Raw genomic sequence first — 17,163 nt, 5'->3', positions numbered from 1 at the left:
AAAAAATGATTTTTTGAAGTGCTTCGAAGATTGGAAAAACCGTTGGCACAAGTGTATAATATCTCATGGGGATTACTTTGAAGGGGACAAAATAGATATTCATGAATAAATAAATAATTTTTGAAAAAACACAAAATTCGCGATACTTTTTGAACACACCTCGTAGAGGTGAGGGTACTGATTAACTTTTCCTTATAAATGAATCGGCGCTTTCTTCAAGATATATATTTACATAAAACTCATTTTCAAATTACATTATTTTCATTATATGACATAGGTTTGCGACTTTCCATGCGAAGCGAGATCTACTCCACCCCACCTCCCTGCTAAAGGATGAAATCAGATCTATAATTGTACTGTCCCACATGGGTTTGCAACTTTTTACGTGAAGCGAGATATTATGTAATGAAAATGAGTTTCTCATGTAAGTATATCGAAAATTATACGAGATCATCGATTAATTTACAAAGAAAAGTTGATTATGCTTTCATCTTTATAACATATGTTAACAAGATTATCGGCGTAGTGTTCCCTAATCTAAATAATTAACGAGGCCTTTCTTAATTTTTACAAAATTTTCACTTTTAGAAAGTTGTAAACCCATGTGGAACAGTACAATTGCAGACCTCGTTTCGTAAGCAGAGGGGTGAGGGGGATTAAAGCTTGCTTTGCGTGAAAAGTTGGAAACTCATGTGGAACAATGACTGTGTTTCCTTGTTGAAAAACATCTTAAGACTGCCGGGAAAATCAAACAAGATGATTTACCAAAATAACCGTTTAGCATTGGGAATTATATATGATAACTAGTAAATTTGATTAATTCTTTTCTATTAATTATATTGACCGAACAAATTGGGAATTAGAGAATAAAACGTAGGAAATGCGAGTCAAACGCGGTAGTTGGTGCGTCAATAATAATAGTACATGTATTTCGCTTTTAGTACATAAATATGCGTACAAATATCGGATGCGTTTCGACTTCCCTTGAAATCATTTTCAACGATTCAAAATTAACGTTGTATTAAGAGCTGTGTAGAGTAGTGATCGCGCGCGTTGACTGACAGAAAAAAAACTTCTACTATTCAGCATGTTGTCTCCGATTTAAAAGTAAGAAATTTACAAGCCGTAACGTCGCTTCCACATGTTCAAAAATTGAAAATAGTGATCCATCAATGTTGACAACCAAGATGGACAAAACGAACGAGCATGTCGTAATCTGTGGTGAGTAGTGGTAATGAATCATTGGAAGTTATAAAACAAGATTATCAAGAAACTTACCAGCGACTGCCAATATGAAGGCTTTTAAATTGACGTCAAATATGTAAGATGATAAATAACACAGATCTTCAAATGTGAACGTCATTATAAGTCGGACATAAAACCAAATATAATCAATATAAAAAATATAATCAATATAATAAATAATAGCACAGAGATAGTCGATGTTTCCTCGTCAACGGTACAAACACAAGTGAGAAAGAAATCATAGCCGATATGTATACGAGAGGTTACAAAATCATTATAACTTGTCTATGATCGCGGAATAGGCATGATCGAGAAAGTCTGTATCTATTTGTAAATTCAAGCGCTCTCTCTAAGATTTGATGTGTAATATTTGTGAAGTAAGTTGTTTGAAAATATTCTTCTCAACAATCAAGAACTCGTACATTGTCTCAATCAAAATCATGACCGCAATGCAACCTGTGATCCGTGATAACAGAATTAATTGTTGTGTTTCTGCGAATATGTTGACGGTGTTCAGAGATTCTCGTATTTAATTGTCTTCCTGCCTGGCCCACATAGGAAGCATTGCAATTTTTACATGATATTTTGTAAATCACATTCTTTTTGGACGTGTCTTGAAGGGGATTTTTATGAACCTTGATAAACATGCCGAGTTTGTTCAGTCTGTAGAAAGCTGATGCAGAGTTAATATTATTTGCCCTTGAATTTATTAGATTTAATAAAAGGAATCGTGAACCAGTTTTTTGTATGTTAAGATTCAGAATCTTTGATAGAGTCTTTCTGTTTGGCATTACGATTGTGAATTAGATTTTTTAATCTTGTTTTTATAGTTTTAAAAATGAAATTTAACGGATAGTCATTATTTAATAAAATGTTTATTACTAACTCAAGATTCTTTTGATGGAATTCAGGATGTGACAAAAAGAATGCTCTATCCACCATGCCCATGATCACACCTCTCTTTTGTGAGAGGATGCTGAGACAAAAAATTCAGATATCTTTATGAAAATGTAGGTTTATGGAACCAGTCAAATTTAATCTTATTGTCACAAATTAAAATCGTAGTGTCTAAAAATTTAATTCTATTTCCGCGAATCTCAATAGTAAACTTTAATCTCGGATGAATCGCTTTAAAGTTATTCAGTAGCGTATCAATATATGGTATCCAATTAACATACAATATTTACAAAATGTTTTTAAAAACATTTAAAAAGCATTTTTTAAAACATTTATAAAAACGTTAAAAATAATAAGTTAAGTGCCCTTTTTTCATTAAAAGAATGTTTATTTTAACGTTAAAACAATGTTTTTTAAATATTATAAAAACGTTTTTTAAACATTTAAAGAAAATGTTAATTAAATGTTAAAGAAACGTTTTTTTTTTTAACGAAGCATAAATGGGCAAAACAATATTAAAAAAAAAAACATTTTAAAAACTTTTGCAAAAAAAATTTTTTCAAAAACGTTAAAATTAATGAATTTATGCCTCTTTTTACATTAAACAATTTTTTTTTAATATTGAGGTTTTTTTCTTAAGATTTTTTTTTAGGAAATTTCCACGCGGTCACCCATCCAAGTTGCGACCCCGGTGAACGTTGCTTAACCTTTGTGATCGCTGCGAACTGATCCCTTGTAATGATCTGTAAACACTTTGTGCTAATACATGTACATCTGATTGATCAGGTCAATATATATTATCAAAAAAACGAAATATATATAATTAAAGTATATTATTTATATAAATATATATAATTAAGTTAATTTTTTACTGATTTTTATAGATGTTATTGAAACATTTTTTAAACAAATTTTAAAATCAATAATTATTGAAAAATAAATAGTTTAAATGTTAAATAATAAACATAATTTTATAGAGATGAAAAATAAGTAAAAAAATTAATATTAAATTAACATTAAATAAATATTAAATAAACATTTAAGAAATGCTTACTGAAATCATTTTTTCAGTTAAATAATTTATGAAAAATAAATATTTAAACAATATTAAATAACGTTTAAAAAACGTTTATTTAAAAAAATTAAAATAAATATTAAATATTTAAATTCAATTTACATAAATTAAATTAATGTTTAATAAATGTTAAATTAATGTTTTTGAAAAAATGTTTTTTCAAATAAAAATTTAATGTAAAATAAATATTAAATTAATGTTGAATAAATGTTTAAATAATGTTTTTAAAAAATGTTTTTTTCAAATAAAAAATTAATGTGAAATAAATATTAAATTAATTTTAAATAAATGTTAAATTAATGTTTTAAAAAAGTATTTTTTTACATTAAAAATTAATGTGAAATGAATTTTAAATTAATGTTTAATAAACGTTAAATTAATGATTTTAAAGAATGTTTCTTCAAATGAAAAATTAATGTGGAATAAATATTAAATTAATGTTTAATAAATGTTAAGTTAATGTTTTTAAAAAATGTATTTTTAAATAAAAAATTAATGTGAAATAAATATTAAATAAACGTTAAATAAATATTTTCCCAAATCATTATTTTAAATATTTAATTAATGTTAAATAAATGTTAAATAAACGTTAAATAAATATTAAATATTTTCTCTAAATTATTATTTTAAATATTTAATTAATGTTTAATAAATATTTTTGTTTTAATGAATTGTACAATAAAAAATTAATATTAAATAAAAATTCAAAAAACATTTAAAAAATATTGTGTGCTGATTGGCTAGTGGAACTGCTGTTACAATGTCATCTACATATCGATAATAAAAGGCTAAAAGAAAATCACTTGTCTTGAGTACCTCACTCTCCAAATTCTGCATAACTAAATCGGCTATGATAGGAGACAGCGGTGAGTCCATCGGAGTCCCGAAATTTTGTTTATAAAGTTGGTTGTCAAATTTAAAAAAGAATAAATCAAGTCGAATCAAGAACAAAACGAACAGCCCAACAAACTCATCCCGAGGGATCTTGCAATGTTGCGAGATAAAGTTCCATCTCTTGTGAATACTATTAACAGCTAATTCCGCAGGAACGTTCGTAAACAATGACACCACGTCCAATGATATCAATTGGAACTCACTGTTAATTTGTACGTTGTTTAAATTTCTCATCAGCTCGAAACTATTGTCAATGTGCCCACAAGCTGGTGGGATACTGGTTGAAAGTATCTTATGTACTAAAAACGAAATACATGTACTATTATTATTGACGGTTGGTGCAACTACCGCGTTTGACTTGCATTTCCTACGTTTTATTCTCTAATTTTAATATTGCCGAGTCTATCTTAAATATTTTGAAATTGGGAATTATTCATATTGACTGGTCATTATGTATAATAACCAATTATTCAAATTAATCGTAACATACAAGGTGTCTCAGAATTAGTGAAGGCTTTTTTATAAGCGAATTTTTTGGAATACTCTGAGTCGAAAGTTCTAATACGAAAATGTCGAGGCTATAATACTTTTTGAATTATATATTATTAAAATTATCCAATTGTAGCGCTTAGAATTCGCATGTTCAGGGATGGCACTTTATTAGTAGTGAACTATCAAATGGTTTATATTTAAAAAATCAGCCAATGTATTGGGTTGGCAACTAAGTGATTGCGGATTTTGTCAATAGAGATGGTCTTAGCACATTTTTTTGTTTTGTCAACGTGTTCAAACCTAATCTATATTGTTTTTTTTTATTTTTTTGGGGGATTTCCGTCTTTAATTTAGTAAAAAAATTTTATCGATTAGTTATTTAGTTTCGTTTTTATCTTAATTTAAAAATCAGAAAAATCATCAGAACGAAATTTGGCAAACCAATTTTGACACTGCTTTTCTTTTAAGGTTTTATTCTCTTATACGGCACATAACTTCTTGTGTGCTTGCGATGTGTTCTTGCCTTTTCGGAAATAATACAATAAAATACCTGTCGGTATGTCTGAAATGCGCGTCTTGTTTTTTCATTTTTAAATTGAGATAAAAACAAAACTAAATAACTAATCGATAAATTTTTTTTACTAAATTAAAAGCGGAAGTCCAAACAACAAGAAAACAATATAGGTGCTTTGAACACGTTAACAAAATAAAAGAATGTGCTAAAACTATCTATTGATAAAATCCGCAATCACTTAGTTGCCAACCCAATACAAAGACATCTTCACTACTGTGCTATGTACCATACCTGAGCGCGCAAATTCTAGGTGCTATAATTTAGATAACTTTAATAATTTAATAATTTATAATTCGAAAAGTATTATAGCCTCGACATGTTCGTATTAGGATTTTTAATTTATAATATTCCAAAGATTTTGTTCGTAAAAAAAACCTTCGCTAATTTTGGAACATCTTGTATATGTGTATATTAAAGTTTTCATTTAAATAATGAACAAGAATGTTTATTATGTTTATTGATAAAAGAATGTTATATTTGAAAAACCATAAAATGAGCGTATCAGCCGTGCTCAAAGTGGCAGTAATTGAGATAGTTACTCTACAGTGGTTGTAATTGATGATTTATTTTAACAGAAAGATGAAAGGCCAGATCCGTCTACATTACCTCCTTTACCTATACCTTTTCGCGATAGAGGCCACACAATCTCTGTTATGAGTCCAGTAAAAAAATCACGAGAATGGGATAACATGCGACGAGGTAATTCCCCTCGAGTAAAAGATCCACCGCGGACAGGAATTAATCCGAGGTACTGTATTTATCATAGAACTGTGATATAAATTTGCTCGTATTTTATAATATTTTATACTATAATATAAAAATTATCTTCTAGAGCAGAAATTGACATGCGTTGTCTTGTCTATTACAGTTTTGTATTTCTTCAACTTTATCATGCAGCGCACTTTGGCACTACCACAGAAAAGCCTTTATTGGTTCCACAGACAACAGCTATACAACGCGCAGTGACAAATTTAGATAGAATACAGCCGTATGAAACTCATAAAATTGGAGTACTTTACGTCGGTTTGGGACAAGCTTCAAATGAAATTGAAATTTTAGCAAATCAACATGGCTCCCTTCGTTACACTGAATTTTTGAAACGTTTAGGAACATTAGTTCAACTAAAAGATGTTGATGAAAATGTATTTTTAGGTGGATTAGATCGTAATGGTGAGAATGGAGAGTTTGCTTATATTTGGCAAGATGATGTTACACAGGTTTGTAAATCAATATTGTGTAAATTAATCTATTCTTCTTGATTTTTTAAATAATGGTTTTATTTGAAAACCTAGGTTGCTTTTCATGTTGCAACATTAATGCCTACAAAAACAAGTGACCCAAAGTGTACATCTAAAAAAACACATATTGGGAATAATTACGTAACACTTGTATACAACGAATCTGACGAACCGTACAATATACAGACAGTCAAGGTACATAAGATTAAAACATCTAAAATGTCTAAATTTTGTTATATGCATAATTCATTTTTATTATTTTCTCTTAGGGTCAATTTAATTATGCCTGTGTCGTAATACAACCTTTAGATCATGGTACTAATCAGGTTACAGTGCAAGCCCGAGAAGAATTGGCTGAACATATTGGTCATAGCGAGCCTAAAATTATTTCCGATCAAAATTTGGCTATTCTTTCAAGACAACTTGCTCTGCATGCTAATGTAGGTATCATACAAGTAGTGTACATATTATGGCACTATTCGGAATGAATTCCGGTCCGACTTATTCAGTTTCTCCCAGAAAACACAATAGAAAGTTGGGAAATAATTGAATAATTTCGATCGGAATTAGTATTATATAAAATTTATTAACGTTTTGACTCACTTTGGAATTATTTTCAAAAAGTTAATAAGTTGTAATTTAGTTAGATTCAAGAGTTAATTTTTAATTTTAACTAATTATTTCTAAAATACAAACTCTAACTTATTATTTTTTTTAAGTTAAAAAAATTACCTAAGTAAAAGAAAAAGTACATTTTTATAAAGAAAACGATTTTATATAAACTTTACTTCATTCCTTTCAATAGCTATCTGTGTGTTTTTTTTTGTCTGAATAGACTTCACTTCTTATGACTATTTACTGACTATTAGGTGGAAAAAGAATAATCAATGTCCATTTTTACAAGTGTTTTAAAGCGATATCGTTGTTTTGTTTTATCCTTTTCTTTATTTACAAATGCGGCGGCAAATTTATATGTGATTTTTCGCTTATGACGTTACGACTTCAATATGGCTGCGACGAGTAGATAGGAGTGTTAATGCTATTTTAACTGAATTAGTTTTTTTACGTAACTTTTAACAGGACTAAATTTTATAAATCATTAATTTGAACTTAATTTAGTTATTCAATATGTTTAGTTAAAACAAATATTAACTTATCCAATCTTGCTTATAAGTTTTTATAGGATTAGACGGGATACGATATAAATAGATTATTGTTTATTATAGCTGGCCTCAATGGTTTGCTCATCTTTGAAGCAGAACAGTCATAATCCATACGCTTCCAATTGGTTGGAACGCTTACGTCACATTAAGCGATTACGAAGCAGAGTATTGCAAGAATACATTAATAATAACCCGGAGACTACTACAGACGAATTATCATCGAGAACTAACAAACGAGTTTATATGGATGACTTTACAGAATATACAACATAGTCTTTGTGTATATCACGTATAATAAAATAATAGTGCATATAATAAAAACAATGACGAATGGAAACAACCAAATCAAACCAAAATATTATTTCTGAATTGAAGCATAAAAACATGTATGTTTCCAAGATTAAATTTAATATTATTAAAAAGAATGATACTTTTCATTATATAAAATGTTGTATAATTGTATAATTCATATCTTGCTTTGTTTATAAAAAAATAACCAATATTACACTCTAATTTTTATATTCGATTTTTTATTTAAGACGAAATTAGATATAGAATATAAATATGTGTGACAATTTGAGGAATTTGTTAAAGATTTATAATTTATTTAAATAAAGAATTTCTGCCGAAAATTTTTTTCATAATATTTCATATTTTTAACCCTGACACACTGTATTGATATTTTGTCACACATGAGTGTACGTCACCCGACCATTTTCAATGCGTATATCTTTATATGTAATGCATAGAATTTGAAGAATTTCTTTTTAATCGATACACCAGAAGGCCAAGAAGAAGAATGAATAGGTGCGAAAATCAAGAAGTTGAATATATTCAGGAGAGAAGGAAATAAACTTGCAAAAAACCGTTTTTCTTTTAAAATTCGCAGTTTTGAGAAGAGAACCATTAGAGAGATTTTTCCAACTTTTGAAAGATCATTGATACTTTAACAGTTTTTTCAGGGGGGAGAAGGTTAATATTTGATGCTAATGAGCATCTTGTATTATTAAATTAATTTTAATTTAATAATAAATGTGATATTACTGACTCTTGTTTGATTATAGTTGTGTTACGACCAAAAGTAACGGCGTGCAGTTTGTGTTAAATCTGAGAAAGTATATAAAATCACACGAGTAAATACAAAAGTACCAAGATCCAGCTACGACCGTGGAAGACGTTCTTGTTTAGATTTGTATGTTACATGAACAGTCGAATATCTTTTTACTTTAAATCACGCGGCCATCGAATGCGTTCTATCTCATAGCTGATTATTGCGAGAAATATCATCACAGCCTCAGTGGTTGAGTTAGCTAAGACACCCGTATCGGAGATTCGAGAAGTCCCAGGTTCGAATCCTAGCTGAGGTGATATTTTTCACAATAAATTCTTTACAGTTTTTTCAGGGGGGAGAGGGTAAATATTTGATGCTAATGAGCATCGTGTATTATCAATTTAATTTTAATTTGTAACGACCGTACTTCGCGTACGGATGATTGGCGGGGCGGAAACGGGCGCGAAAGGTTGCCTGAAAGAATTAGACGTCGTTTTGGTTGATGTAAAATAAAAAGCGTTTATTGAGAACAGAAAAGACGAGACGAGACTAGCATACGTCTCGTGAATATACAATCGGTGGTACGCAATACTATCAGCGGTGTGTTACAGAGAATACAGAGACGCGGTCGAACGGAAATCAATGGCGGAACTTAGACTAATAACGAGAACGCGTGAACGGACATGACAATGAACTTCGCGGACGGAAATACGGAAATCTATTTACAAGATTATATACACAGAGCACCTGCTACGCGAGACACGGTTCGCGGAACGCCGTTGCGTTATTTTCCTGGAAACCAGGCGGCCTTGTTATTGTGCCTGTGAAACTGTCGCGAGACGCGGCGCGTAGTGCGGTAAGGCGGGGCGCGTACACGGATCCGTGTAGTCGGTGTCGGTTTTTGCGCGGTCCGTCGCGAGGCGGTTAAGACCGCTACAGCGATCGCCGGAGGACACTACCCTACGCCAAGTGCGCTTGGTGGAGGCACGGAGCTCCGTACCTCCTTACGCGAGGTAGCGTCGAACTCAGGAGGCGGAGAGGATCGCTCTTTGTCAAGTGTCTTGACAGGGCCCAAGTTTCACTTGAGCCCGTTGCGGCGAGTCGGGAAGTAGAATCGGAGTCGGTTGCGAGCCAAGTGTCTTAGCAGAGACCGAGGCGCTCGATCTCGGTAGCAACCTGGGGTGCTTCTATTCGGCGGACCGGCCAGAAGCGGACAAGGTTCTCGCCTCCGGCGAATGTCGCCTTAGATACCCGAGAATCGAGGCGAGGGGATGTGCGACGTGCTACGGTGGAGCGGTCCGGCGGCAGCATGCCCGCCACTTGATCTTGGGTCTTTCGTTTCGGGCCACGCGCAGTGTTGTTAGACGGGCCCGGTTTTTCACGCATGCGCGTCAAATAAGGCTTCAGTAAAGTAGATCTTAGTGACAGAAAGGAGATCTTTGGTAGCCCATACTAATTTTGGAATTCTGCAAACTGACGTTTTTTGATTGCTTCTTTTGTTTCTGAATTTTATAAATCTATATTAAAATAAATATATTTGTTCGCGTTGCTTGAAATCTTTAAAAATTTTTGTACTTAAAATAAAATGAATACACATTTAAACAAATAAAAGAGATATATAGGAAAGATATATAGAAGAGGGAAACAACAAAGATATTTAGTGCAAAAAAAAAAATATTTAGTGCAAAAAAAATATTAAGTGAAAGCAACGTGAACAAACCGATGTATATTTACCTTAACCTATCCTAATCATATGACGAGCCCGCCACGCGCCCATTTCTCGATATATATACCAGTTACAGCGCTGACTGTAGCCACGCATGCGCGAAAAACCGGGCTCGTCTAACAACACTGGCCACGCGCGTAGAGCGTGGCCACAGTATAAGAAAGAACAGTAAGTCGACTCGGTGTCGGCACCTTTGATATAATGACTACAAAATTGCCATGTTGCTGGTTATGCGTGGATCCAATAGCGTTTGCGAGCGCAGTGGTTTAACTTAACCTGAGTCGGGTTAATGACGCCATATGCTGGAATCGTCCAATCAGAACTTAACCGCCATATTGCTGGTTGTGCGATTTGGTCATGTGCGAAGGACAACTTTCGCCGTGCTTTATGATGGAGTCGACCTACTGTTCTTTCTTATACTGTGGCGTGGCTGCGGACGGCGCGGGAACGAGAGCGCGGGAGCGATCGCTTGCTCGCTCCGTTGTCGTTTATTTTATTAGGCGCTATGCGCCGATAATTGCTGTCCGGCGGATGTTCGGCCGGACGGCTCGGACGGTCCAGGGGGGGGGGAGGGGGAGTTGAAAGGCGGTTAGTTACAAATTTAATAATAAATGTGATATTATTATACTGACTTTTGTTCGATTATAGCTGTGTTACAACCAAAAGTAACGGCGTGCAGTTTGTGTTGAATCTGAAAAAGTATATAAAATCACGATTAAATACAAAAGCACCAAGATCCAGCTACGACCGTAGAAGGCGTTTTTGTTTAGATTTGTATTTGAAAAAAGTATTAGTATTAAAAGTTATTTCGATTATTTTCAAAAAAGTATATTTTACAAGGTGAAATTAAGTAGTTTTTTAACATAAGAAAAGATGAATTAATAGAAGAAATTATTTGTTTTTGATTAGAAAACTTGAAAAATATAAAATACAATAAAATACATTTTATTTATTAAAACGGAACACTTTTCCCAACTTCTTTTCATTCGCCCGCTACGCCGTTTTCTATGTGCGTTATGCACAGAGACGGAGTCTTGTTGGTCAGAGTATAAAAATAAAATTCAAAATTATACAAAATTCTATTAATCTACTTATTTTCGCCTGTTAATGATAACTTTAATTTTTTTTGTTGATAATGCGTTTATTTCTGACACATTGGATGTAGTGCACCCGTAACTTGAAAAAACAACATGACTGTATAAAATTTTCTGTCAACTTTTGGAGACTTCTATCATAGCAAATCAGTAAGAATTGATTGTAATATTCCCCGACTCCTGACCGACACAACCCTTATAGTTTATGAATGCCAAACTTCCTGTTTTTGTACAGCGCGAGTATACAAAATCCAATGTCAGCTGAAAGTTAAAATAATTTTTCATATTTTAAAGGATGACGGCAAAGCACGCATTTTTTTGACTATTTTGTGGCTTTCAAAAGTCGAATCAAATTGTATGCTATATGCTGGGACATTAATATCTTACAAGAAGTGGGCAAAAATTGTAAAATGCCAAATGAGATGAGTCATAGCTTATTCGAAAGGGGGGAACAAGTATATTAAAAGTTCACAAGAGTTAGCGTGAATGGGCCTTACTTTTTAAGAAAATTGCAATTAAAGTTTAACATTGGGACGTTTGTACGTTAATTACTAGAATCTTGAACAACCATCCAAGAGAGCGTCGTAGTTGAGAAGGCTTAGTGCTAGCTTACATTTTTCCCTCCGTGGTGGACCGGGTGTATTAATATTGGTAAGTTTTTTGGTGCAATTATAGGCTTGTTTTCTATTCCTGCACTAGACTGCACTGGAACGTTACTTTTTGCTTTCGCTAACTTTGAAACATCTATCTATTTCATTTTAAGTGTACACTTATTTAGAGAGTTCAGGAACAGAAAACAAACGGTATGACTGTGTTGAACTTCGCCTGGATATGTGACCTCTAATTGTTCATTTCGTTAACTATGACAATTTATACCCCGATAGGACATTTATTAAATTATATTATAAAAGCTTGCATAAAAATTACAATTAGCAATTATGTAGGTACAATTACAAAAATAGATGTAGAAGTATTGACTTTTTACAAAATATTAATAAATGGTCAATTAATTTCGAAATAGTATTTCGATAAAACTATAACAATATAGCGAATCATCTTAGTGATATATTTGTATAATTAAATTTAGAAAGAAATTATTCAATAATTAAGAAAAATATTTTTAGCTACGTTATGTGCAAAACATTTAAAAATATAATTAATCTAAATAAATGTTTACAAAAATGCACAATTATTCCTAAATTATAATGTGAAAATATTACTATATGAAACATTACACATTAGCATGATAACATTTGTAACGAACCGCTTTTCCACTCCCCCCCGGACCGTCCATCGTTCCGCACCGTCTGTCGAACCACCGAAATGAAACGGACAGCGAAAAATCGGCGCTTTGTACTAAATAAATATTCAAACGTATGCGTAGCGCGCGAGAACGTATCCGCGCGTCGAGAAACTCTCCGCACGCACATGCCGTAAACGCGGCCGAAGCGGCGGCCGTTGCCGATCTCAAGTGGCGGGGATGCCGTTTTCACCAAGCTACCGATAGAGACCCCCCCCCTTTTTTTTTTTTTTTTTTTTTTTATAACGGAGAGGAGATGCGTTGCCGCATACCCCAGGCCCTGGGGGAGGCCTGGTGGGGCTCTTCTCTGCCGACGACGTGTCGGCGGGAACATACCCACTAAAACCTCTCCGGGTGTCCTGCCCTGGTCCGTGACTGGGGGGCTCCGGGAACGCGTGCAGCATGCTTCCGGAGCCCCCCGGACCCAGTCGGCCTAGGCCGATTCGACACGCCGGGTGTACCCTAACGTAGGTACACCCGGCAGGGCTTGTGGGCCTGATCTGCCCTAGGTCGGGGGAGGGGGACACCAGCCCCCCTCGCCTCTTCCCCTGATGGTTTGGGGGGTAAAGTCCGGGGTATCCGGCCCCCGCCGTAGCCCCGGGCCTCTTCGCGAGGCGCTGACTGCGGCGCGGTCCTCCTAACTACCCTGGGGGCGGAGAGGGAGAAACTTCCCTCTCCCCCCTCCCCGGCGAGGCAGAGGGGGGGTACGGCTCCGCGTTACATCGCAAAGTCATCCCCCCCGGACCGTCAGGTCGGATCTGCCTCGCCGGGTTCACCATTATAGAGAAGGGCCCCCCTCCTCCCACGACTGCGCGTCCCGAAGGCGGGGCCGGCAGCCGCTGGGGAGGAGGGTCGCCCCCTCTCTGTGTTAGCGCCGTCGCTCTCCTCCTCCTCCCTAATTGTGGGAAGGGAGGGGGCGACGGCAGCTGATCGCCCGCACCCCCGCCGCCTTTTGGCTGACGGGCTACTGCGGCCCGAGACGGGGGGCGGGCCGTCTTCTTCTTCTTCGGGGCGGCCGGGGGGTGGAGCCAAGGTGGGTCATGGCCCCCGTCCCCGCCGCCCCTGTTGCCGTTGCTTTCGCCGGGGGGCATACGTCCCCCCGGCCTCCTCTCTCTGATGGTCTCGGCCTCCTCCTTCTGCCGCATAACCTGCTCGCAGAAGGAGACCGCGACCCAAGCGCTCTCTCTGCGGACCATCTGGCTAATGATGGCCCGCAGAGAGAGGTCATCACCTATTTCTCTTCTCAGGACTCCGCGCAGCTCCTCCCACGCTGGACAGTGTGCTGCGCGGAGTCCCGGTCGGCCTCACAGTGGTGGCACTGCGGCGTCGGCTCCTTCCTTATTCTGCACAGGTACTCACCGAAGCAGCCATGCCCGGTGAGCACCTGTGTCGTCCGGTAGGACAAGCCGCCCCAAGGGCGGCCCACCCATTCGTCCAAGTGGGACCGATAGAGACCCTCTAATAAAGGCTATAACACACACTTTCCATAACCGTAACCATAAGACGTACCGTAAGAATTAGCCAATCACAGTCGAGAATTCAGATTTTTATTTCTTATTTCTCGACTGTGATTGGCTAATTCTTACAGTACGTCTTAAGGTGCAATTTCACGCAACGAGTAAAAGCTGGCGTTTTACCCCCACTCCATCGCAATGCAAAGCAGCGTTAAAAAGCTGAACGCTATCGCCTCTATCCTTTTCATGTAGCGAATAAAAGCTGGCGTTTTACCCTTACTCCACCCAACTCCACCGCAACGCAAAGCAGCGTTAAAAAGCGGCAATTGCTAAGTACATAATCTGACATATCCGCAAAAATGGAGTTGGAATATTATAATCAATATATCGAGTATGTAAAATATTACAGACACACAGTGGCGGTTGTAGCTAAAATTAAAAACGACGTATAGCCGCTGCAATGTATTTGTTAAAAAAAAGAAAAAGAAATAGATATAAAAAGAAAAAGTTTTGAGTAGCTTTGATTTTTGTAAATCGTAATGAGAACAGTTTCTTCTTTGCATTGATTCCGAAATTGTTACTAATGTATTTAGGATAAAAATAATATAAATTTTTATCTATGTAACATTCATTATATCCCTCCATTCAAGAGTGGTGATATATTTCTTCACTTTCTTGTATGATACAAACAATAGTTTTGCACACACCACAAATATATGAGGGCATAACAGAATTTCCTACAATATAAAAAACACAATTATTAACACAATATAACAAATAAAGCTATTTAACATAAATAAATAAAAACCAAAAAGCAGTCTAGCCTAAAAGTATGCTTACTATATGTATATAATATACAGGGTGTCAGGTAACGATCGCCCGTGGTTTTGTGGATTGATAGATCAAGTAAAACTGAGCAGAAAAGTCCTTTACCATTTTTTAATATTTGTCATAGTTAACGAAATAAAAATTAATAAAGTCTGCAAATAAGCGCGTATCACCGCGCGCAAGGACCGCCCGCCGGTCGCCGAGATGTAGGCAGTCGCGGCTGTAGGCGCGGCGCTGTGCGGTGAGGAAGGAAAAGCAGCAGTAGCTGCGGCCTGCGAGCGGCGCGGCAAGGAGGGAGAAGTAGCAATGGCTACTCGCGAGCGGCGAGCGGTGCTAGATCGTCGCTCTGAGCTGCTCGTTCCCTCGTTTTCTTATGAAAATGAAATTTTTTAATACAATATCTAAATATGGAAATGTATCTTTTTTTATTACAAATGTGTTTATACACACATACATGCATGAACAACGCATGACAGATACGCGCGATTTAAGAAGTAATTTTTTGCGCTGTGGTAAGAAAATGATAAAGTGCTCTCATTTCCACACCACCTTGCGGTAGGTAGCATGGTGCGTTTTTTTTTAAGTGGTATCCCCAGTAGGCCTAATCCACTTTCTTGCATTTTTAATGCAAGAATTGTTCAAAGTGCCGTCCTCGTTTTCGTATGCAAAGTTCAGCCCTTCGAGTAATATTGCGCGTTGCGCGATGCGCCATTTCCGGCGTGATGGTATGAAAAGCTGCGAGAATCGCTTCTCGCATCTCTGCTTCCGTACCATCACGCCTGTGCTCGACCAAATCTTTGATGTAACCCCAAACGAAATAGTCGAGCACGTTAAGATCTGGCGACCACGCCGGCCAAATGATTGGGCCATTTCGACCCATCCATCTGTCCGGATAGCGCTCGTTTAAAATAGTGCGTATTTGCCGCGAAAAATGCGCAGGAGCTCCGTCGTGTTGATAAATAATTTCCGCCCGTTCGCGAAGGAAAACTTCTTCCAGAAGAGCGGGTAACACATTTTCTAAAAAAATGTGCGTAAATCAGCCCAGTTAGGCGAAATAGGAGAAAATAAGGACCAATCTAAAAATTGTTGTAACAGTGTGATTTTTAAAAACTGAGTTTGTGTGTGTGTGTGTGTGTGTGTGAGAGAGAGAGAGAGAAAGAGAGAGAGCATTTCTTAATTGATATACTTACGATTCGGTTCGCTATTCCTCCTGCCCATACATTTATGGACCACCGATACTGAAAGGCTCCTTGCCGAACGGCGTGCAGATATTCATCTGCCCATAATACTCGATTATGGGAGTTGAACACGCCGTTCGGTGTGAAGGTCGCTTCGTCCGTCCACAGGATGCGGTCGGGGAAATGGTCATTTCGCCGACACTGCGCGAGTTATCCTATATTCATTTAGCCGGCAGTTAATATTTCTTATAACTAGCGCAAACACTTTATGAAATAATAAGAACACCTTCACAAAAGTAAATGCGCTGCTCTGCATCTCGCGCAAAAATTTGTTGCACCCGCTGATAGTGGTACGGGTACAATCCGTTGCGGCGTAGAGTACGGTGCACTACGTACTGCTGCTTTTCCTTCCTCACCGCACAGCGCCGCGCCTACAGCCACGGCTGCCTTGGCGACCGGCGGGCGGTCCTTGCGCGCTCTTATTCACAGACTTTATTAATTTTTATTTTGTTAACTATGGCAAATATTAAAAAATGGTAAAGGACTTTTCTGCTCAGTTTTATTTGATCTATCAATCCACGAAACCACGGGCGATCGTTACATGACACCCTGTATACTAACTTCGTTTGTATTTTCAGGTGATGTTGATTGATTTAACCTTTCAGCAATAACTTTTTTTTATATATTCACTTTTGGAAGGTAATTAATTTGGAATGCAATATTTAAATTTGAGCGTCGCTTTGCTAAAAGTTAGACTGTGTCGAACTTTGAGCGTTTATCCCCTGAATTTGCCAAATTGATGAAAATTGATGGAGAAGGGGTAAACGCCAGCGTTTAGTCGCTAAAAGTTGGACTGTGTCGAACTTTGAGCGTTTATTCGCTGGATTCGCCAAATTGATGGAGAGGAGGTAAAACGCCAGCTTTTACTTGCTGCGTGAACTTGCACCCTAATAG

At 36.4% G+C, this 17,163-nt stretch overlaps 1 protein-coding gene across 8 annotated transcripts in view; it reads left to right on the top strand.

Annotated features, from left to right (window-relative positions):
* The window catches only part of LOC105202531 (tuberin), a 57,301-nt gene extending 49,091 nt beyond the window's left edge, over nt 1–8,210 (top strand). For 4 of the 8 annotated variants that reach the window (XM_039458217.1, XM_039458215.1, XM_039458220.1 and 1 more), the window contains 5 exons: nt 5,753–5,925; nt 6,010–6,394; nt 6,470–6,610; nt 6,685–6,855; nt 7,642–8,210. In XM_039458217.1, the coding sequence (XP_039314151.1) occupies nt 5,753–5,925; nt 6,010–6,394; nt 6,470–6,610; nt 6,685–6,855; nt 7,642–7,851 (1,080 nt within the window). In that variant the 3' untranslated portion in view covers nt 7,852–8,210. Of the gene's footprint in view, nt 1–277; nt 1,437–5,752; nt 5,926–6,009; nt 6,395–6,469; nt 6,611–6,684; nt 6,856–7,641 lie in introns of those variants that run through there. The other 4 variants (XM_039458216.1, XR_005576457.1, XM_039458221.1 and 1 more) reach the window with 4 other exon arrangements.
* Nucleotides 8,211–17,163: the final 8,953 nt, after the last annotated feature.

Source organism: Solenopsis invicta, chromosome 16, assembly GCF_016802725.1.
Source record: "Solenopsis invicta isolate M01_SB chromosome 16, UNIL_Sinv_3.0, whole genome shotgun sequence".
Classification (NCBI taxonomy): Eukaryota; Metazoa; Arthropoda; class Insecta; order Hymenoptera; family Formicidae; genus Solenopsis; species Solenopsis invicta.
The sequence above is the reverse complement of the archived record's forward strand: the minus strand, read 5'-3'. Positions and strand labels throughout refer to the sequence as shown.